General features: G+C 35.2%; 1 protein-coding gene and 1 pseudogene across 2 annotated transcripts; both read right to left on the bottom strand.

Annotated features, from left to right (window-relative positions):
* Positions 1-4,203: 4,203 nt before the first annotated feature.
* LOC103319419 (auxin-responsive protein IAA8-like) lies at positions 4,204-9,865 on the bottom strand (annotated as a pseudogene). Its single transcript, XR_016123824.1, has 8 exons — positions 9,619-9,865; positions 9,397-9,460; positions 7,871-8,322; positions 7,554-7,777; positions 7,226-7,452; positions 6,941-7,078; positions 6,060-6,121; positions 4,204-4,588 (listed from the first exon to the last, which is right to left on the bottom strand). The product of XR_016123824.1 is annotated as an auxin-responsive protein IAA8-like (transcript).
* Positions 9,866-19,771: 9,906 nt separating this feature from the next.
* Positions 19,772-20,866, bottom strand: LOC103319420 (uncharacterized protein At5g65660-like). The gene is made up of 3 exons (XM_089044703.1): positions 20,531-20,866; positions 20,110-20,375; positions 19,772-20,028 (listed from the first exon to the last, which is right to left on the bottom strand). The coding sequence occupies exons 2-3, from the start codon at positions 20,317-20,319 to the stop codon at positions 19,861-19,863; spliced, it is 378 nt and encodes a 125-aa protein (XP_088900829.1). The 5' UTR covers positions 20,320-20,375; positions 20,531-20,866; the 3' UTR covers positions 19,772-19,860.
* Positions 20,867-24,876: the final 4,010 nt, after the last annotated feature.

Below are 24,876 nucleotides of genomic sequence, written 5' to 3' on the forward strand. Positions count from 1 at the left end.
TATCAACTGAAGCAACCTTCATTGACCGAGAATAATCCCTTAACAACCATATGTATCATTCATATTTTTAATTAATTAACTAATGATCTTAAAAATAAGTCATGACACAAATTTTTTAGGGTCAGTTGGTTGAGCTCTTACACCTCGACTCATGTGGAGAAATGATATTATTATCATAGTCAGCATACAACAAATTCAGTGAATACATGATTGGTTTTGAGATTGAAGCTTGGAGCTGTACGAAATAAAATATCACCATTACCACATAAATGATATATTACATGTCATTTTGGAGGATTATGTTGGTGAGTATAGAAGTTGAATTTTAATAGACACAACTCAGTGGGGAAATTATTGTTGTTTGAAAAATCTACACTAGGAAGTAGGGAACATATCAAGTTCAATGGTGTGACAAATGTTTGTTTTTCTAGGGGAAAATGATAAATATATTAATCAATGGAAACTTCAGCTTGGAGTGAAGGAAGAAGCCAACCAGAGTTTTCCCCTTTTGAGAAGAAAAAATAGTGTTTTTTTTTTCCCTCTTTCGGTGTTGGGATAAGATTAAATTTTGGATGAGTTTGAATTGATGCCGCACACATCTGAAAACATAACCAAAATGAATCTCATTAGGTCATGATATGCCTTATACGGCTGAAAATTTTGGGGAATCTCATAGGCCGCATGAAGGCATAATGCCATCATACTCTAATAGCCTACAATGAATATCAAGCTTCCTCATTTATGCTAAGCTCAGAAGCTTGTCTAATCTAGTATATAAAGCTTTGCAATACATGTATGCCACCAAATATTTTGTCCAATTTGTCATCTTCCAAAATAAGAAGAAGTTAATGACGGAAACCAAATCGGTTGAACCTAAATTCGTATGTATCACTAATAAAACTGAGTCATGTGGTGCCTATTTCTATCAGAAAAGTGTTACGTTCGGTCGAGCCTAAATTCGTGTGCATCAGCATCACCGATAAAACTAACTGAATGCAGCATTTCTAGCATGCATTCTATATGCTAGGGGACCACCCCAGCAATAGGGGTGGTCGTACGGATGCATGCCATACATGATAGGATGGTGCATGTAAAGAAAAAGAACCACGTACACAACACACACTGACAGAAAACTTGTGATTGTTGGAGATTCCGTAGCTAGCTGGTATGTTGTATGTTGTGGCTGAAACCAGTTTTAATTTTCTGTACCCAGATGGACAGATCGGAATGCGACCCACTGCTTATTTGGTTCTCAATAGTTAATTGTTCTGTACTTATTTGCTAGGTTGCTAGAAGAACACGTTCTTCCCTTATTGAACAATCACTTCCTTCCTCAGTTTTGGTTAGTATGTTTTTGTTTGTTTTGGAGATCGAACCAAACAAGTGTTTAATTGCATGGCTTCATTTGGGGAATTAATTGGGAGCTTTATAGATAGGAGAACCCTATCAAGAACCCTCATGATCATCAAAACTTCAAACTTCTACATCAATAATTTTGAGATATTGAAATTTGAACCAAACTAATCGGCCAATTTACGTTTTTTATTTTTGTTAAATTCAATTGAAATAGTCCAATTCAGTCTGAGCCACAAAACATAGAGATTAATAACGAGTTTTTATTTTTAGAAAGTGGAGTTTCATCATTAAATAAGATGTTCATTTCTTAAACCTTAGTGTTAGATTAGATTTTGATTTTTGCAATCTTATCAAAGGATGAAAAGTCAAATTTTCCTGATTTTTATATTTCCGATTCAAGTAAGGGAACTGTTAGAAGGCAAGAGTTCAACTTGGTGCGTAAGAAGCAACTGTTCTACCACTAGCTAGAAGTATTGAAACCCACCGAACAATGGGATATCTGCAAGAAAAGAATGTCATGGAAAACAACAGGCATGACATTCTGATGATAAACGATGTGTCTGTGTTTCCTCTATTGTCAATTTCACAAAGGGCGCTTCTGTTTGGTGTCTACCCCTTTTATTGTTAATTTCATTGTACCCCCCATCTGAAAGTTAAACAAGAAGACAGGTTATGACCCTTCGTGAATAGACAATTAAAGACAAGTGACGTTTGAAGAAATTATTTTCATTTACCCCCTTTATACCCTACACATTCGCCTTACTGCATTGCACCACCACGTGCCATCCAGACATGGTGTTTCTAATCCACCTAAATTATAAACTCATTTTGCACCACGACGTGTTATAATTTTGAAAGAGCAGCACGCAGTAGGCTGCTCTCTACTTGGATTTTGGACCCGCCCACAATTTTCTTTTAAAAGTAAGCAAATATTATATGAACTACCAAGTTGACACACACACACATATATATATATATATATATCATTATCATTATGTATGCAAAGCCATGAAACGTGCCTTACTTGAAGGCTTCTCAAATAATTATGTGAATATTTTTGTCAAATTAATGAAAATAATCATGCATGAGATAGTCAAAAGCACCCACTATCAAAGTTGATGGTGGGAATTAAATTAAAAATCATGATAATTGAGACTAAAATATTTTAAAATAGAATTCGTCTCTCTTTGTTGAACTTAATTTCTCCAACTAACATTTGCTAACCACTCCAACTCCCCCCATATAATATATTTTATAGGAACAGGAGGACCAAAAGAATATATTTGCATGCATATTCACATGATGTTACATCTCAAATTCATTTGTTTAGTCAACACTACTCTTTTCTATCTAGATCAGATGAGATCAGCTGAAATCTTGGATTTCATGTTGTCATGCATACCAAAATTTCCAAGCTCCTTTCATGTTGTCACCTTTGCTTTTTTGACTATAACGACATTGACAAGTCGAGTTTTTCTGTTCTTGCTAAAATGGGTTGCATTAGTAATTGAAGGAATGGGCATAGATTTGGAGGCAGGTAATGGGTTTTGATTTCCCTGCAGATGCGAATTCAGTGGCAGAGGGAAAGCCAAAATATTCTCAGAAAAAGGACAAATTGAATATGTCCATTTGCAAGCGATATCAAGGGAGGGGACAATCAAACTTAGGATCTCATAAGGATAAATATTTTTAACCACTCGAACTACAATTGAGTACTTCAAACAATATTACATATAGCCCATGAAAAATATTTGCCTGAAATTAATTAGAAATTAATTCATGTGCATGATATTAATTTTTTATTTCAAGTTGTCACTAAAAAATCAAGTGTCACATCATTATATGAATCATTTATGGATCAAGTGTGGGTTTGCCAAACAAATATATTTTGTGGGCTTGTTTCTGGTGTACCAGCCAGAAGTCCAGATAAATGATCTTTTAATTTGGTCATGACTCATCATTATATATAGAAAGTAGCCATTTAATTGAGAGGATAGAAGAAGAACAAAGATCTACTCGGCTGAAACGAATTTCAACAAGGCAAAGATTATGTCGATAAGAGATATTCTAAGATAATACAAGAAATGGAATAAGGGGCCCAGTTCATCAATGATACGACTTATTTGTTGACTCGATGCATGCATCACCCATAAGCTTTGTTGACTGAAAATTTTAGCACGTAAAAAAGTTATACCACGTGATCGTACTATCCTATAAAATAATTCCTCTGAAATGCTTCTCTTGTGCACCTATCTGTCTTTCTATTTTCTTTTTCAACCAACACATGAGTTTGAGAATTTACGTAGCCCCTCTAGGCCCAGGAGCATTCATGGCTAGTTGTTTGGTTTTGGGCCATTGTCCCCCTTTGCACCATACGATACAGAATATATACATTTAAAAATAAATGAATGCAGCTCTGACGATGAAGATGCCCTTAAGTGAAGTGAACTTTGATTGAAGGAACTCCTAACAAACAAGACCTCCCAACCAACAGCTCTGTTCTTATGCAAAGCACAAAGTTACAAAAACTATAGACCCTGCAAACTGCTTAATAATTAGGTCATCTAACCCCCGTCATTATCGGCCAGTTCCGGAATTCAGCCTTGTAATATCACCTGCTCCCAGATGAGATTTTCTAAATGCATCTTCATTTCTACCATTTGAAACCTTAAATTTAACATAAATACAGCATTCTGAGAACCAAGTCAAAAATTGAATAATATAAGTGGGGTCTCGGATAGGTGATGGAACACACGAGGCCCAAAGAACAGAATGAGAAATCAGCCAGAATGACAGATAACTTGGGAGTCTTGAAGATCCTAGACCACACACACATACATAACCAGGTTCACAAACAATTGGCTCTTTACAAACTTAAGGATCCTGTGTGAGAACAGGAACCTGTGAACATAGAACTGCAGAGGTTACTTCCAGATACAGAGGTTTTGAGTTTCAGTAGTTTTAAGAACGTTGACAAGTTAGAAATAGAAATCACAAAAACATGAATCCATGGCAAACAAAAAAATACACAGATGTAGTAATAATATAGTAAAGCAGCCACCGGTGATGTCCCATCCAGCCCCACACAACAAATCCTTGCACTCCAGATTATCTGGTTGCTGCGGTTGTAGGCCTTGCCTTCATTCCAAATTCATAGACTGCTAGATGGAAGGCATCACAATGCATATTACTGGCTAGTTCCTGTTCCTGCACTTCTCCATGGACCTTGGAGCTGCATATAAAACCAAAGCAAATAAATACATAGACAAATAAACAAACGGACAGATATATAAACAAATAAAATCTCTTAAGAATCAACCTTGATTATAACTAGAGTTAAGCCAAGAAGGAATATGCATATGCTGAGTTTGAAACTTTGAACTCACCAACGTAACCAGAATAAAGATTTTGTGGAACGAAACTATAGTAAGTTTGAACATGGGCCATATGACAACGAGAATATTTAGTATTAATTTTGTAATTTAGGAAAAATGATCCCCCCATTCTAGAATCAGATCTCAACTACGATCCAATATGCATGTAAATTTCACCGTCTCATTGTGGGATGTTAAGCAAAGAAACCCTAACAGTTTATCATTCATAACGATGACATAAGGAACTTCGACATGTCAGAAATTGATTTTAGCAAACTTCAGGACCTGAATTATGAATTGAATGAGAGCAAAAGGTCTAGAAAAACATTTTCACACAGCAATACATACATTTCTTTACTATGGCTCCCTTAGTTTTATTTTGATTCTTTATTTTTTTTAATTTATATAATTGGAGGTAATTATCAAACTTAGACTAAGCAAAGTTACTTGCAAATGTGAGTTAGCCTCATTAGAAAAACTGCTGCTAGCTAGCCATGTAGGCTACATCCAACCCGAACTCGTTAGTGGGCCCCACCCAACTCAACCCTCATAATACGAGCCTGAGCCAGATGCAATCCACTTACCCTGTCTAAGGCAGGCTTCCAGCTCTCCCAACTACAAAGAGAAGACAGCCTAGCGCGACTGCTACTAGGCAAGAAGAGCTAACAGCTAATACATTCCTATCACAAGGCATGGTCTGGCCCAACCCACAGGCAACCCTTACATAACCCCCTACTTCCCAATTCCTTCAAAAAAACACAAACAACTGAAAAGAAGTGCAAATTGTTGTGACTTGTGATTTCCTCATACTGTAGTAATAGGAGAGTGCTAGCTATCTTCCCTCTTGCCATCCCCATTCATTTTGTGCCACGTGTATTACACTCACACATAAATCTATGTATTTAATGCAAAGTACTAATCTTTTGCTTGTAAAGAGAACAAAGAATTTTGGAACATATTAAATACATAGATTTATGTGTGATTGGAATACACGTGGCACAAAATCAATGAGGAAGGAAAAAAAGGGAAGGCAAGAGGGGAAGGTTGCTAGCATTTCCCAGTAATGTAAAACTTCAGTTCTGATTATTTGTTATTACTAATGGCAAACATCATAATCAGCACCTAACTAGTTCTATTATCGCAATCCTGACAAGGTAAAGTTCAAAAGTTAGATAAAACTACAACTCCTTGATAATATATGTTATCTATGGGATTATATAGCTGGAGTAAAAGCAATAGAGTACGTATCTCAATTGTGGGAGGAAAAGCTGTTTTAATCCTGTAATAGATCATAATTAAAGGAATCAACGGAACATATAATATACGCACCTAGGCCAATGGCGTCTGAACTCTTCATAATCCTCATCCTTTTGCAGGTATCAATGAACATGCTGCCAAAGTCCAAATTTTCAATCAGATTTTAAAATTAAAATATAAAATGCCTTGGAACATATTCAAAATTCAGAACACTACATATTAACTTCACTGAAGCAATATGACCTGATGCAAAATAGCAATTAAATGGACATCGACACATAGTAACATAACAGCCTATGGAAGAAAATTAAAGCACACCAACCATGATACCCATATTTTGAGACATCAGAGGTTAATCCTAATAAAAGAAAACAGATCACATCTCTCTCTCTCTCTCTCTCTCTCTCTGAACAAGAGTCTCCTTTGTGTCCATACACATGACTAATATCAAATTCTATGGTTTACACATTACAATATCACATTTGTCTTCATCACTCGCAGGTTCATCAAATTTTCACATGTTTTTCAAGTTCAAGCCATCCAAGTTAATATGAAGATGATGGCCGTGATCTAAGGTTAAATAGAATTACTTAAATGCAAACTTCGATGTCACTGAGGTCTTTGGCAATTCTTTACATAATGTACTTTCACTAAATGACCTGCAACGCTATATATGAAGCTCATACACACAACCCATGCAAGATACCTAACAACCATCCATGAAAAATCACCACTTCATGGACTTTGCAGAATTTCTAAATCAATTCAACTTGTATATTATAGCCAAAATAGCACATAGCCAGCTCTTCTTCTTAATACTAATTGTAACTCTGATATCGGCCCATGCAAAAGACGTGACAGTTTTTAAGCTTTTGTATCAATAGTAAGTCAATTGTGTACATAGAAAAAAGCAATTAGTAGAGAAACATATGTGCAAGTAAATGACAACTTACTTCCAAGGGACATCACCCACAAGCATCCAGTCACCATCTTTGTCCTCGTAAGTTAGAACATATTCTGAGCCATGAAGCAAATCTTTCAGCTTGCTTTCGCTAATCTCTCTGCCCGGGCTCCATGAGATCCATATTGACCTGAAATCATACCAACAGAGCAGTAACTGGATCCATGCAAATGCAGCAACTTTGGAAATTAAAACTCAGAATTCAGCATAAATTACATAACTATAAACAAATAAACTAAGGCATTTGTATAACAATAGAATATTTGCAATAACTCACCTATGGTAAAACAACTGAACATCTTTTCCAGAGCAGAAGAAAGTTCCTGGTATGCAGAGTAATTTTTCAAATCTATTTTCCTCAAATAAGGAGCACCATCCAAGCTGACCTTGACAAACAGAGCACCAGGCCCTGATTTTCCCTCTACTTCCTCAGTGTTCTTTGATGTAGTGGCCAGAGTTTGCCTCCTAAATGATCTTATAGGTGGCCAACCCACAACCTGTGCCCTAACATACAAGGAAGCTGAGACTCCATTTTCTTTGTTAAGGCAGAAGCTATGGCTAAAAACATTATTCAATGCTACAGATAAACTTTTTGAATCACTTACTTGGTAGCAGGTGCACTGCTAGTACTATTTCCAGATCCATTATGATTCGGTCTGGTTTCATTGACAGCATGGGGCCTCTCTTGTACTATCTTTGCTGGTGCAACCTCTTTTGTTTTGGCTGGTTGAGTCGCAAGGTTTTCAAGTCCAGAACCAGTTTTCAATCCCAAGTTTGGAGAAGTCCTGGGTGACAGCAACAAGTTTACCTCTGAATTAGCATATTTCCCCTGCATCACAAATATGGCCGTTGTAAAGCCTGACGTGATCCTAAAATAAATAAACAGATCCAATTCTCTTTCATACAAAGCAGTTGTTTTTACCTCCGAGAACCCATCCATAGCATCAGAGAAACCTCTCTTGTTGCCTGAAACAACTGTTTTCTGCAATGAAGAGTAGTTGCCATCCTTTATAGGATGCAATGGGAATAGGGGTTTCTCATCAAGTTGAGTGGAGATTAGCCTCAGTTCAGAGTCTCTCTCAGGAGACTGGGATCCAGGAAGCCCAAGTCTAAGGTCTGTAGCCTTCAGATTCAGACTACTTTTACTTCCACCAGAGACAGTAGAGACTTTCGAACTGTCTACCGAAGAGCAATCGGATAATCCCATGTAATTTCGCTCCTTCAATTCCGAGCTATTGTGGCATACACTCTCCATAGAAACCGAGGAAGACAATAATGTAACATCACTGTGACCCTCCTCCTCCTCCCCAACACCAAGCAGCGGTGGTGACATCACAATGAACAATGAACAACCCTCCAAATTATATTTGAAGCCTGCTAAATGTTAAAGCTTCAGAAAACACCAATCAGAATCTTAAAAAATGGACGAAGCAAAAAATAATGCATTCAACAACAGCTGTCTACCCTTAATGAGAAAACAAATCCAGTAGAGGCAGCCAAAAGATTCAACTTGAAACTTCCCTGACTTAATCAAGTGTCCCTTAAAATAAAAATAATCTTGTTTTGTGCCTTAGAACCATGTTACAAGCAAAACGCCAAAAAAAAAATTAATTACAACGGAAATTTCAGCATATTCTCAGATCACAATTAACCAGTGGATACAATAAAATAAATACAAATCGTGAAGCTTGAGGTTTTGTCAATCTTTACATCCCTGGTAAAAGGATTACATATTTAATAAATAGACTGATATATAAGACTGAAATATTACCACTTCAGCAAAGAATTTATTTCAGGTCAGAGAACTGGAGGAAATTAAAGACTAATCTGCTAATCAAGTTGCAATCATCACATCTATACAGATTCAAAGGCCAAATCACAGTCATATGAGAGGAAAACATAAATTTAAAATAAACAAATAAAAAAGGATGGTGGGTTTTACAGATTTCAGGACCAAAGGATTTTAGAACTTAAATGAAGATGGCTTCAAATTTATGAGCCTTGACTCTGTGTTCCATAAATAAAAGGGTTCTGTTGGAAAAAAAAACACAAAATATTCAAGCAAAAACCTGCCTAGCAAAAGAGACACAAAATGAACCACTTCTAATGTAAAATTAAATGCATGTAAATAAAAAAAATTAATACGCGTTACTTTTATGGGAGCCAAACAAAAATTTCAAAGAAAAACAGAGAGAGACCCAGAAATAAAGACCAAGAAATTCACCACACGGAAAAGAAAATAAAAATCAGAGCATACACAAAAATAAAATAAAACCAAATATTTATGCTTTGCTGAAAAGTGATGACAGAGAAACTAAACAAAATTATAACCATTAAAACTAAATCCGTGCATTTTGTGAGACAAGGGAGAACAAGAAAAAAAGCCATGAAATCTGGAAACTAAACTACTCACTGTGCAAAAAGAGTAAGATTAAAACCCAATGTTACCTTCAGTTCCTTCCCTTCAAAGTCCGAGCTACCAAAAACCAGGGCAGGAGAAAGGAAGAGAGAGCTGAAACCAAAACAAAAAAGAAGAAAAACCACTGTCACTGAAAGTGAAGATTACCCAGAAACCAAAAAATTTCAAAACGAAAAAAGAAAACAGAAACAAATCTGATTGAATATTGCAAGTGAAGTAGAGGAGCTGATAGGAGACTAAGGGGAGTTTACCTGAAAAGATTGGGTGGATCAGTGGCTGAAGAAAATGAGAAACGACTGGAAAAACAAAAAAGAAAGCAAGCAAATTTGTGATTGAAGAAGAGGTCTTTGATTTAGCTGACAAGAAGCTGAGAGTCAGACAGAGAGAGAGAGAGAGAGAGCTAAGGACCCTCCATACGGCACAAAGATACAGAAGCTTAATTTGCTGTCCGAAGTGAACCTCTATGCATTAAAATAACCATTCAGACCAACAACAAAAAATGCATTAAAATAGCCACTTTAATAAAACAAAGTGTCTCCCAAAAAAAGTTAAAAAGTTTTTTTTTTTTTTCTCCTCCTTTTTCTTGGGCCCCTTTTGGTTTGTTTTTCTATATTTCTTGGTTCAGTTTGGTTTTATATTTTATTCCTCTTTTCACTCACCAAATCTGTATCTTGTTCCTGTTTATTGTTTATAAATTATGTTAGTACGAATAAAATGGTATAAGTGTGTAATTTTCCCATGGATAAGTTTTTTTTCAATAAACATAAGAACAGAATCGAATTTGGAACCTCAATATTAGAAAGACAAGTTTTTTTATTATATATGGAACGAAGATTCGAATTTGAAATACCTTCCAGTAGTACATAAAATAAATATAACTATAAAATAAGAATGATTTTTTTAACACAAGTAATAGTCTAAACAATAATGGTTTATGAGGGTTCAAACCTATGACCATTGGTCTGTAAATCAAAGTTATTTTTCAATAGACTAAACCTCTTTGGCGTTGATAAGATTGTTTTAATTCTATAACATATGATTCACTATGTTGTTGTTATGAGGCCTCAAGCTAAACACAAAATATATGAGATTGTTTTGAGTGAATGTGTTTTAAAAATACTGACTTTTCTTTTTTCTTCATTGTTTGACTTAAAAAGTTTATTTTATAGAAAGAATATAATATTTGTTAAAAAGGATTTAAAGTTAAAGGCAAAATGACAACAACAAAATCGTTAGTTAGTATGTGATTGTCTCAAGTGATTGTAACTTCAATGCTAGAGCAATTCTTATTTGACTCTACCCATTCTCCACTTATAAATTATCAGAAAAAAGAAAAAAAAAGTTATGTTGTCTTTATCTATTGCATTCAGAAAAAGTTAAATCAAATCGTTATAAATTAGTTTTGCATCAATTAGCATTTAATTTAGTAATTTTTGTTTTGCAATGTCGAAAGATATCTTAAATTCGAATTTCAACCCGCAATCCTGAAGCTGAATCCAGATACATGATGGGATGAGAATTTGGTAAGCCATCAGATCATAGCATCCTATCATCGTATGGTCCTAAATAAAGCAATATTCCGTGAGGAGGAGCCACATTGTTTTTTGACAATTACACAGCAGCAACTGCGACTGCATACACGGATATGGATTACCTGAAATCGATTTTGGATTTTTTTAGTGCATTTCACGACTGGCACAAGCACTTTTGTGGATAGTATATTTGGACGCCCACTATGTCCCTACCCAGGGGCAAATTCTTCTTTTCACCTCCTTTTCCCATCAATCAAAAACTCAAAAACTAAGGACGTGTCCCATATCCACTGCCCTAAATGGTCGTTTTCCCATCTTTGTTCTAGATAACTTCTTTCTTATGGGAATCTTTTTGTTTTTTGTTTTTTTTTTTTAATATTTATTTTATTTATGTCCTGCCCTAAAACCATATGGGAATCATACTGTCCTACAATTTCTGGGCAGTGATTCCTGTTCTTTCATTAAACGTGAAAAAGACAGTTTTGCCCAATAAATTATGTTACGGCTTTTATTTTTTGTGAATGGGGGATGTAATCATACTGCCTTCCAATTTCGAAATACGGGAGGCCACCCACCCTTCCTAGAGATATAAAAAAATAAAAAATAAAAATCCATAATTTAATCATTAGTTATAAATAAAAAAAATGTGGAAGTGTTATTGCCATAAGTCGTCGTCATGTGTTCCTCATCTTCTGTTTGTAAAAACATGAAAAATAAGTATATAAAAAGAAATTAGGTGTCATATCGGGATTTGAACTTGAGAATTAGTCTACTAATTAAGATTTTTTTATTCTTTATAATGTACATAGGACCTTCTTAGAATGCCAATGACAATTTCTTATTTTATTAAAATTTTCCACGTCATTGTCTTATCCTTCATAGTTCATATCATAACTCTTGTCAAATTACGCATACATTGCGTACACACTTTACACATCATGTGCAAGTCGATTTTATGTTTGTGATCTTTCTAACTATACACAAACAAAACTAAGAAGGTAATTACCACTAAACATGGCAACATCGTGATTATGAAATACAAAGGAAATCACAATCACATTTCATGTGTAGCCAAACATTTCATAATTCAACCACCGCACTCATTACTCTCCCTATTCTAAACAGGGAAGAGATTCCCCTTCTGATTGAACCATGTTACATGCAAATCCCTATTTCAGTCCCAAAAACACCCCCCAACACAACACTCACATGCATGACTTTGAATGGATCCCACACACTGCATCTCACATGCGCTCTATGCACCCAACCGGGGCCCACCATGCATTAGAAGGGCAAATTAGGAAAAATTCCATCATGATTTCCTATATTTGGTACATACAACTTGATGCCTTTGTGAAGGTGGTTTGGCATTGGAGAGGGAATTGTATTCAATAATTTTGTATTTGCATATGCGTCGAGAATATTGGTAAAAACAAATATTTTTATTAATAGCATCTGAGGTTTTGACTTTTTTCTCAAAAGTCTTTAAAATTTCAAAAACTATATTAACACCTTATGAATTTCCAAATTGTTTTCGTAAAACTCAATTTGTTAATTTCCATCCAAAATTAACATAAAATATTAGATTCATAGTGTTGATGTACAAAATTGATTAAACTTTGAAGTTCTCTAGCCTTCAGTTGAGGGCGTCCTACGACATGTGGGGACTGATATGTAAGGAAAGAGCGAAAAAGGTGAAACCCTAAACATCAATGTGATATTGGCTGAAGACTGTCCAGATTCTTAAGTTAGCATAAGTGTTGCGTATAGAGATATTTTGATAAAGTAACAATGCATGTGTGAAAATAGTATTATCTGGTGCATTAGGATGAGTCCTATTTGTGGCACCATGTGCCATTTAAGTGGCTCGACAGGTGGGCTTGCCTAGGGCTAGTCCCCCTGCCTAAGACAGGTATATCCCCTGGTTGTTAGGTTAGTTAATGAATAACTTTGGTCGGGTGCCATTTTCCTTGTCTTGTCCTTGCCCAAGGGGCATGGTCAAGTATGGTATAAACACTTATTATGCTCTTGAGGTCTAGTCATTGATGTTAATTTTGTCACTTGAAGAAGCTTTATAAAAAAAATTACATGAGCACTTTTCCGATGAAAAATTAATAGAATGAGTGTTGTAAAAACAATTTGAAACCTCATGGAATACTAGTGTAATTTCTGAATCTTCATGGAATGCTAGCGTAATTTCCGAAACCTCAAGTAATTTTATGAACAACAAAAACCTTAAGCATGTCAATATAAAGAACTGACAAAATAAAACAATGAGCTGAAGTGAATTATTTAAAAAGTAAATAATTTTTAAAAAAAATAAAAAAGAGGAAGAGGGGTATTGATTGAGTGTAAGTTACGTAGGGAGCAATGCATGTAGTGAGATTAAGAGGGGGACAAAGAAAAACAGGCCCAAACGATATGATGTGTTGGGGGACAAGAAAGCGGCTTTTATTTTTGGCCTGCCGGCCTCAGAACGCGACACATAACTTCCTTTCTTCACCACCGATTCCTCAACCTGCTGTTTTTCTCCCACGCGCACCCTCTGCCGCATGCAACTCACCGTCCAATCAATTGCGAGAGTGGTGAGTGAACGGCTGTGATGCTTTTCATCAGAACTGATGAGGACGATGTTAGACTCAGTGAAATTGTATCCGCTCGTTAACAATTCAATACTTGAGTCATGTTAGGAGAGAATGAGAATTAAACCTAGAACTTTGAGTGCATGGATAAATGCTTTTAACTACTTAAGTTATTTAAGCTTACTCTTATTAGTTCGTGTTTGGATTTAAGTAATTTTCACATGACAAAATCCGTTGCAATGTATAAGGTGGGTCCTATGATTGAAGGGAAACTAATGAATCACGGGGTTTTGATGGGGTTAGAGAGTGTGATACACATGCGCGCTTGTATTTTTGTGTCACATTAGTAAATGGAGAACAAAAACAAGAGAGAGAGAGAGAAGAGAGGGTGTATGGATTGTGGATATTTTAATATGTTTAGGAGAGGGGAGATCTCTCCTTACAATCATTAACTGCCAGCACCACCTTTGCACGCTTTGTTCCTAAACCCATTATGCAATTTCGCATTTTTTATTTATTTGTTTATTTTATTATGAAAATAGATTAATAAGTAAAGGGGAATGCTAGTAATATTCTTTCTAACCTTCTTCTTTGGACTTTCTCTCTTTTTTGTTTGACATGTGTCATTCTCCTTATACTTAAAACAATCTCATTAATATATTATACAAGTTAACTTTTATTTTCTAAGTTTACCCTTATTAAATGTATTCAATTTATCCAAAATAATTTCACAATTTTCTTACCATCTTATTAATTTTTTAAAGAAAATTTATGCTTTTTTCAAAAAAGAGGAAATGTCCCTTTTTATTAAAACACAAAGCACTCTTCTTCTTTTTTCTATCTAAACCCTTTATGTTAAAAAAAAAATGGACATTTTCTCTTAAAAGCATATATTTTCTTTATAAAAAAATAATTGACGTTAGAAAAAAAAAATAATAAGATGGTAAGAAAATTGGGAAATTTTTTTGGATAAATTGAATAATTTAATAATAGTAAACTTAGAAAACAAAAGTTAACTTGTATAATATATTAATGACATTGTTTTAAGTGTAAGGAAAATGACACATGTCAATCTAAAATGAAAGAATATTAGATAGAAGATTACTAGCTTTCCTCATAAGTAAATAATTGAATTCTCATCATGCATGAGAACAGCATCATAAATCATGATCATCATGGGCAGCATACCAATTCCCAAGCTTGTCTTGCATACGCCATCAAGACGCCACCATCTGCGGCTGACTGGCTGGCCACTGAAACATTTGCACTGGCCAAGGTATTGGTTTTATATTTGCAGCTAGCTAGCTAGGCCAACAGTGGCTATGCCTACGAATAGAATAGCCAGCGGGGCCTGCAACTTACATTAACTACTCCCTCAAATTTCACGGCAATGTACCATGGGAAGCAGACATTGTCACCCTATGCATTGCCTTATTGTGATTTGAATTTTTTTTTATAAAAGCAATGGACGGACTATCAAGGAACTTGTAACTCAAATGGTTACCGAGCATTTATTTATGTACCGGACATTTTAGTTTTGATTCACCCTTTTCTGAATTTCGCTTGTATAAATAAATAAAAAGCAATGGATGGACTGATATTATCTGGCTATAAGCGGCTGCAGGTATATAGAATTGTCCAAGAAATTAAATTGTTGGTGTGTGTAATAGATTATGGAAAATAATAATAATAATGCTAGTATATACTAAGGTTGGGGCATACTCCACACAAAAGAATGGTGCTCAGAATTGGATTCCTAGTTGGGTTTGGTTTTTTCAAGGTGGATTTGGATCCCGACTTATTTGGTTCGTACGAATATCCTGTGCTAGAGATGATACCATCTCTCATGAATCAGTCAATGGGCGAAAGTTCTCATGGTGGAGAGGTCTATGCTAAGTGTTATGATGAGAGGGGTCAGCCAAATAAGCGAAATAGCAAACAAGGTAACAAGGGGAAATCAAAATTTAAGGGATAGATCGAGTTGCTTCGAGTGTGGTTCTAAAGATCATTGAAAAAAAAAAGTTGTCCGATATGAAAGGAGAAAATGAACAAGAAGAAAGCTGGATACTCAAATACATAACATGTTCCTAAAGATAGTGACTGTAGACCTTTGGCGATTTCTATGGGTAATGCTACTTCTCAGGCTTGGATTTTGTTTTTTGGAAAAATATGAGGAAAAGGATGGTGGTGATGTTAAAAGGATCATTTAGATTGCAAGATTCTTGGTTTCTGTACAATGAGGACCATGATGCATGATGGGATTTTAGGTCACTGGATAATGCGAGGTATGTTTCTTCACTAGAGAAAAATCTTATTTCCTTGGTACTCTAGATCGAAGTGGGTACACATAAGAAAAATTTATGGTTATGAAGGGTTCATTTGTGTTTATGAGCGGAGAGATTCAATCTAATAATTTGTACAAGCTTTCGAAGGTTATAGTGGTGAGTGTAGGAATAGCTTCTAGTGAGAAGGATGATCTTTACGTATTAGTTTAGTGATGCTTCTTTTTTCAATATTGAAAAATTTCTCAATATGTAATTCACAATATTCATTAATAAAAAGAATAAGGGTAATAAATAGAAAAAGAAAAAGTGAAAGTAAAAAAATATACATGTGCAATTGTAATTGCAAGTAAAATAAATCGAACAAACGAGAAAGTGCATCAGACATTGTTTTCTGGACGGATATTGCGGGATGCTGCCATTTACATGGTGCACGGCCGGTCTCCGGCCACAAGCGATGGTCCCAGTTTGGTGCAAAGCAATGAAACCACTTTGACAAATGAGAATCTCAGGAGGCCTTGTGGGCCTGCAAACTATATATAATCGTTTTCCAGCTGACTTGGACTGATCCAACTCAACAACACATTAGTTTCTTATGGGAGTGACTTTACAATATCTCTAAAATAGCCCTCACTTTATTTATTTATTATTATTTAGTATAAACGATAGTCTAAACTCTAAGGGGGAGGGGAGTCTCTCTCTCTCACACACACACTATTAAGGTGATATGGAGGTTCAAACATAAGGTCATTAGTCAGCAAATCAAAGTTATTTTCCACCGAACTAGACTATATTGACATAGCCCTCACTTTATATATCTATCTACTACCATAAATCTAACATAATTACCCCGATTAAACAAAAAGGGCTGTATAAATAAACCCAAACATTTTTAGATGACCACTCGAGGTATTTCCCCACGAGCAAAGATTTCGTGCCAGCAAAAGTAATCATTTTTTCTGTAGCAATTATAAGACTAAAACAGTAAGATTTTTGCAATTTAATTGCAACAACTCAATAATTTAAATTCCCTTTAAGATTACAATTATTCATAAGCTCCCCATTATGTTATATTTATGTATATTTGGGTAAATATTGGATATGATGGTTTTGAGGTTTTTGGGTGCTTGATGTAGAATGAAGCGGTTTAGTGATTGTGTTTTGGAGTCATGGTGGCACCTTGAGGCTAGCCACACCATCCCATGCTTGGGTGTGTGGGGAAATTGAGAACCTTATCAAAAAGTTCATCAAGCCCTTTTTAGTAATTTTGAAAAAATATATATAATTTGTCATTAGAAAAATACTGGGTGTCCATAGAAGTTTTTTGGGCGTGGTAGAAGAAAGGACTTGTTTCCATGTTTCAAAATGGGCAGGCACTCCATTGAAAACCAAATGTGAGCCACGTGACATGCCTGCGACTCTTGCAATAAGTTCAAAGGTCACGGCCCTTGGTCATGGACCCTGGACCCTTTGTTTTCTTTTTCTTTTTGGTCGAAGGAAGGACCCTGGACCCTTTTCCACCGGAAGAGGCTTAGCCCACGTGTGCTGTATGAGAGATTCTGAAAGCTACTTCTAAAGATATAATGCCGGCAGTAGCCACAACATGAACACATCACAATTTTCAATGATTCCTTTCCATGAAAATGAGGAAGCACCAACTTCAAATTTTTTTTTTTTTTTAAACTTTTAATTTTTTAATTATTCTAATTTTTCAACATTCTTAATGTTCTTCCTTTATATATAAGCTAGCCTCTCAATGCCAATGCAAATACATCGGGTCTATATTTGTAGGATGCACGAACTCTATAAGGGTGGAACTAGGTATTCATATTATGGTAAATTAGCGTATTTATGAATTTTTTTAGAAGAAGCACAATATCAAATTATCAATTAATCTAACAAAAATCAAACAAAAATAATATCAATTAATCTCATCAAAACACATATCAAATTATCAGTTAAACAAACAAATCAAAACAATGTCATGGAGTAGAGTGGATCCAGGACTCCTCTTATTGCTCATGTTCCATGGAGTGGAGGGTAAGGCTTCATATTGTTTTTATTTTTTGAGAGTTTGGTCCAAAATGACCTTTTTTTTAATACCAAAACTTAAATAAATAAATAAAGGCGATGCACGCAACAACACATTTGCCAAAACATAAGCTTCACTTAGGCATTTCCTCAAACAGTTGGTGTGCACGTCTAAGAAAGAGTAGAGGGGCAAACTCCGTCACCTCCGAAACGTTCTAAAAAATATTGTCTATTAAAATTTGTTGCTTTGACAAAAATTGATCACAACAGTACAAATTAAAATTTTCTAAGCATTCCAAACTCCTAGGCAGCTACAAGGTTCTTGGATCGATGTACAAACCTTACCTTAGTTTTTTACTTCTAGAACTCTTACGTAGTAAGCATCATGTTCCAGATGATGTATTACACTTTTTTTTCTTCAACTTCGTCATTAATTGGACAATCGATCTGGATAATCTCTTGATGTTATACAACCTACATAGTGGTTCGTAAAGTACAGATATTAGAGATATTGTAGTGTAAACAATCACATTGAATCTAATAACACAGAAAATTATAATTGGTCAAAGTCTTAGAGATTCAAATCTCTTATTGGTGTCTGTTAACCAAAAGGTTTGTCCATAATGGCTTGATTGTTATTGGACTTTCTACATGGTTTGGGTCCAATATGAAATGGATCATTTTAAGTTGGTCGTCTAAGAGATATCTGCTTAGGTTTTGTCTTGTCCTCCTCCATAATCCTTTTTGTTTTGCAAATACGTGGTAAGGAGTTGTCGGTAGCCACGGCATTTGGTTAGGGAGAAACCTATATCTTTGTTTGGGTGGAGGTCGCCATTTGGAATCATGCGAGAGAGTCACACTGTTTGTATTTGGTTGTGAGTGTGATTAACTGTTCATTGATTAGAGAGGCATTAGGTGCATTTGAGGCTTTGGGTTGTGAGGTTGCCAAATGCGTCATAAACAATCCAATTTGTTGATACTAGATTTGTCTGCTCCTAGTACTCTAGAGACATGTTCCAGTTACCTGTGAGGAACCTCGTTATTTTCTTGTTCTTGCGCACTTTAGTTTCTATATTATTCTACTGATTAGTTTGAGTTGTTTCCGTAAGGCTTGGTGCTTCTACCACAACAACATATATATATAGTGCGATGACAAGAATAGTAGTAGTGTAATATATTGCCATTTATGTGGTAAGGTATTAGTAAATCAGGTAGCTAAAAGTGTTTATTCAATGTGCTTGAGGTCTTGTGTTCGATTTCCCATCTTTAATATCGCTTGTATCAAATGAAACATAACAATAATCATTCACGTGCCTGCATAGACCTCTATTAAATGAGCTAAAAAGTGAGCAAAATTGTTGAAATAGCCTCAAAATAAAATCCTATTAACCTGAAACCCCATAAGTTGCAAGGAAACTATAGTTTAAATAGTCAAAAGCATTTAAGCCTACACTTGAGATCTGTGTGAAATTTTCCTCTCTACCTTATATTTGGCTTTAAAAAAAAAAAAAAAAAACTTCCTTTTAAGTTTTGTTCATCAATATTAGGGGCTATGGTAGCAAAATTGGGCCTTTGTAAGAATTGTAAATTTAGACCTTCCCCGGAGTATCTAATACCTTGGGATCCATTCTAATACCGGGGTTTAATGCCTTGACGATTGTCCATTCCATTCTATTCTAGAATATATAGATGCGGCTGTGTTTAGATGAGACAGTAATTATTCATAACAATTATGGAGGAGGAGATAATAAAGTGCTGCTGCCACCCCAACTTGGTTTGGTTGGGAATCTTATGCTTGTGATTTTGAAGCACAATGATGAGTTTCCAGATAATCCATTAAAATGAATCGAATGCTGCAAATAATTCACAATGATGATTTTTTGTTGCTTTCTTCTTCTTTTTCTTTCCGGATTAAAATTGAAATCTGACCAAAGGGCTTTGGCTGTTATATAATCAGAGAGAAAAAAAAAAACAGGATTGTGTTCAACATCTATATATGTAGCTTGCACTATTTTCTTGACAAATAATATTGTACAACAATATATATACTCTTTTATTTCCTTTTCTCAGATATATACAGTAGCGGCATCACAGAAATAGGCAGGCTTCTGAACAATAACAGTGAGCTTCTCACTAACTGGAGGCTCGCATGGACAAGCAATTGCAATGAACTTTGGCACCTGATCTCCTGGCATCAGCACTGGCAGGCTCTGTTGCTGATTTTGCTTTGCCATCTATCGCACAAGGAAACAAAAACCAATCAGATCACAACCCTTCATTTAAATAATAAAAAAAAACCAAATTAATTTATGTACCATGTTAGGAAGTGCAGGTTTCTGATCCAACTCTGGTTGAATTTGATCTGCAGGGTTGTCTTCCACAGAGGAAAAAATGAGAGCTCGAATCCTGTCCCAATGGAGGCAACACAAGAAGAAGGCACTGATGCTAAGCAAGAGGAACAGAAGAAGAGCCAAGCCAACAGGAAAAGCTAGATTAGGCCGAGTTGGAACTTCATAATTCTCCATAGTTGTTCTTCTTCTTTTCTTCTTTTTCTGCCTTTCTCATCTGATTTTTTGATGACCTGAAAAAGCATTAAGAGAGAAATGATAATTTAAGAGGAGGGTTTTCTATATATAGGCAAGTGTTTTGTTTTGGAGATTTATTTTAATGGAGATGAGATTAGATGATTTGTGTGAGTGGGGTTGGTATTGTATGATAGTGGAGAAGTGCTCGTACGCTTCATGAGTACTCTATGGCGTGATTCAGTACGGAAAGGGACTGCGTTTTGGTTTGTGTTAACTTCATTTTTGGGAGGTCTTTGAGGGGAAGAAAAGTTGGGGCCCTTGGTTTTGAAAAAGCACATGCAGTAATATCATGGATGAAAAAGAAAAGAAAAGAGGCAAAGGAGTTTGGATTGAGCGCGGTGTAGGGAAGAAGAAAGTGTGAGTTGTTGAATTAAAAAGAGAAAGGTAATTGGGTTTTGAGCAAAACCAGTAAAGTGAGTGCTAGTGCATGATGATTAATCAAGATATATGACTGTTTCTAGCCATAAACTCTAAGTGGAAGTGTATGATGACTAATCAAGACATGCCTGCTGCTAAGTAGGCTTTAGAAAGATAAGTTATTATTAACCACTACACCACCAACCAGCACTTCGTTTTGTGATATTTTTAATGTTGAAAAATATTCCAAATTCGAATCACCATCCTACTATTATTTTTTCTGAAAAAACAAACACATAGTTACATAACTTGGTCCGTAAATATAGTTCAAATAATTATGTTTATCACGAAATACATATGTTTTGATGGTATATAAAAATAGAAAAATAATGAAATTGAGGAATTTTCCATATCGATGCTTCTCCTTGTGACAGCAAATATATAAGATTACATTGGGTTGAGTACGAGAAAATTAATTAAGCCTAATTACACTAAAGTACGACTCTATGCCTGCAATAAAAATCTTGTTTCCAGTCATAACAGATCACATCATGTGCCAATTGATAATAGCTACTAGTCATAACATGATTGATCATACACATCAGCCGTTTTATGTCACTTATTTGGTATGAAAATATGATATTTTAAACATTATTTATATATATTTATAATACAAACGAGATTTAATCTAAATTATAAGAAGATGATTCAAACTCAGATGCAAAAGTAAAGAGCACATTCAGTATGACAACTTGACTAAATCCGTGTCTACAAAAAGGTAAATACACATTTATTTGCATAGAAAATTTTCCTTCAGAATTCAACTGTTTTTTTCACTCTTAACTAGAGATTTACATGTAAACTAATTAGTCTTGTCTCCCATATTTTCAATGATTGCTATTCTGTAATAAAGGATAAGTATTTCATCCAAATTGATCAATATCATTTGTTGCCAGCTAGCTAGGTCATCGAGATGATTGATTATGATCAGACTACATACAGGCACGTAAGGTAGAGGCAACTTTTAATCCCTTAAATGTTGAAAACGAAGGGGATAGAATTTGATTTGATGGCTATCTAGCCAGCTACAAAAAGAACAAGGAAATATGAACACGATATACACTAGCTTTTACCCCGTTAAGATTTTTTTTTTACCGCCTAGTTTACTTTGCTTGATTGTACATGTCACCTTCGTTTTCCCTATTTACTATAGATTTTCTTGCATTATTTTACTGTCACCTTAGGGCTAATTGTTTCTGTTTCGTAATCATGCTGTTAAGCACGGGTGCTTATAAAGCTAATTACAGTTTTTTACTGGAATATATGTCAACTCACATTAGCACTTGGAGCAACATTAACCAATAAATTACTTTCTACGAGCTGCTTCTGTTCAGTAACGTTCGGAGTATTTATCCTTTAAATATATTATCATATTTGCAAAAAATTAGATAAATATAAGATCCCTTCTAATTATTTTTCTTTTCCCCCAAAGTAATGCCCAAAGAGGTGTAGGGTCCCTTTTAAGTATGACAAGTTAAATAATGGTGAAATAGATAATCCATGGACAAGATATAGTGCGGCTCATTTTGGGGTTATCCAATAAAAAGATGGATTGAATGATTGGACTGTAAAAATATTAGGTCCTTGTCTGTCCCAACTTCAATTAATTGAGCTCTACTACTCCCACTTCCACTTATGACACAGGGCTACCACTTTTATAATTTAGATTAGAATCTAAGTCCGTTGGAAGTTGCTTGCCACAAAGTCCAAATAAAAGATGATATTGGACCCATAGGATTTGGACCTAATTAATTATACAGTTGAAACCATTATGGAGGTTCCTAATAAGTCCCCTAGATTATTTTGCTTGCGAGATTGACAAGTGGCTCGAATATCAGGAAGAAGCTTTAAATCAGATTGAGGTTCAATTTCAAAAAAGAAGCTAGTTGGTGACCGCTTAGATTAGGGTGACTCGGTTTAGTTTGGTTCGAGTTTAGGCCAAAACTGCATACCTAATTGAAAAGCCTCGATGGAGGACTTTTTGACACCCACACCAAACCACCGCGCCAGAAGACCTTGATAATGGCCGATTAATCGAAAAGTTTGGGTTAGATTCGGTTTCCAGTTTTTTATGAAAACATAGATGAGATAAAGACGGCGTGCATCGTGGTAGCGAGATCTAAACTCCATATCTGCGTGGCTAGAGAGAGAGAGAGAGAGAGAGAGAGAGAGAGAGAGACAAAGAGATCTGAACTGAAACGGTGCAAGATAATGAGTGTTTAACCCTAACATTTATATATATATATTTTTAAGTTTTGGTGCAACTGATATTAGTTATACATACTTAACACAAGATAACTTGTTACCTTGGTGGTTGGCGCTGAGAATGTATGTTGGAGATTAGGGGTTTGAGTTCGACTAACTCCAATTTTTAAATATATTAACATTTATGCAAACCGGTTTGGTTTAGATGAACCGATGGTTTGCAGTTCTTCATGTTGCAAACTGGACCAGAATAGCTGATTTGGTTTGGTTTAACACTGAAAAACAGAAAATTAGACCAAACTAGACCGATTGTTTGATCCGGCTGGTTTCACCGATTTGTTGATCCAAATGCCCATCTCTAGCTTAGATGGTTACCTCACTTAATAATCCTAATTGAGCTCTTTTGGTTGTGGCCCATACTTGCTTGGGTCATGTAAAGTTCTTAGATGTGAGTCTCATTTGTAAAACCCACATAAATTCAACTCATGTGCATTGAACATGTTCTAGTTGGATTTGGATACATGAGTTATTCTATAGTGAGTATCTTAGATAAGGTCATATATCTTAACGGTTGAATCAAATTAACCAATTTGATCCAACAGCTTAGATGAGGCCCTCATTATGGAATTCTTGTTGGGTACATCAATGGATTTATTTGAAAGATTTCAATAGTAATACATGGATTTTTAACATTGGCTTTGTCTAAAACTTGAAATTTTATTGCTACAAAATTGAAAGTGATGAATAATGGATTTATTTGAAAGATTGTCAATAGTAATACATGGATTTTTAACATTGGCTTTGTCTAAAACTTGAAATTTTAATTGCTACAAAATTGAAAGTGATGAATTTTGAATTTTTCCTAAGGGTATTGAATTGTTTACTTGCAAACTTTTTTTTTAATAGATAAATTGGAATATATATATTTTTGAAATAAGAAAATATTACACAAGTAGATCTAACTGGAGTGTGGGCATATATGGCAACCCAGAAGCCTCTGCTATTTCGCCCTATACGCCCTTTCAACATCGTGGCCAGGAAGGGTTTGTCAGCCACACTTGGTTAGTTTCACGATAGGAATGATGTAAAGATTAAGGATGAGCACCATGTAGTAGATACCAAATATGTTGAATAAGTGTCTGAAAATGCCAAGGAGGTGGGATCTGATGATTTAGGGTTTGGATTACAACTTTAGAATCGCCTTCAAAATTGGCAGAGGAGGACTCTAACTTTAAGACTTTGCATTTTTATGTTTCCAGTTCTTAAAGAAATATTATTAGCTTGCAAATAAATATCAAGAAAATGATTTGATGTTCATAAAGTAAAAGAAACATAGTTGATATTCGTAGCTTCATAATTTTAGGAATCATTTGGTTTATATTCCATCGGGATTGTGATTTTGGTAAACACAATGTGTAGCTTTGCTATTGAGAAGGTCGCAAATTAACTAGAACGAAAACTTGATTTGTCATTCAATTGGACTGAGGTTCTTTTTTCTTATAATTCACATTATTTTGGATTAGGTTTTGTCAAACATAAAAATTGGATACAATAGTATTTCATTTACCCTCCAATACTCCATTCTTAAACCTTATACCCTATCAACCAGGGACGGATGCATTAAGGGATAAATAGGGTGACTTGACCCCATGAATCTCGGAAAACTTACATGGCAGCTTAAATGTTGATCTCATGGAAATTGGTGGGCAACCCTCAATTACCCACCAAAGCTCAGCAAAATGCCCCAACTGAAGGGCCTCTGAGCTCTCCTCTGCCACCCTTAAAGGCATAATAGTTCTTAGATTTGGTCTAATTCTCTGATAATATTATGTGAAACAAACAATTCGATGGAGAAATTGAATTGTTTCATTCATC

Source organism: Prunus mume, linkage group LG2 (assembly GCF_029339155.1).
Source record: "Prunus mume cultivar Tortuosa linkage group LG2, ASM2933915v1, whole genome shotgun sequence".
Taxonomy (NCBI): domain Eukaryota; kingdom Viridiplantae; phylum Streptophyta; class Magnoliopsida; order Rosales; family Rosaceae; genus Prunus; species Prunus mume.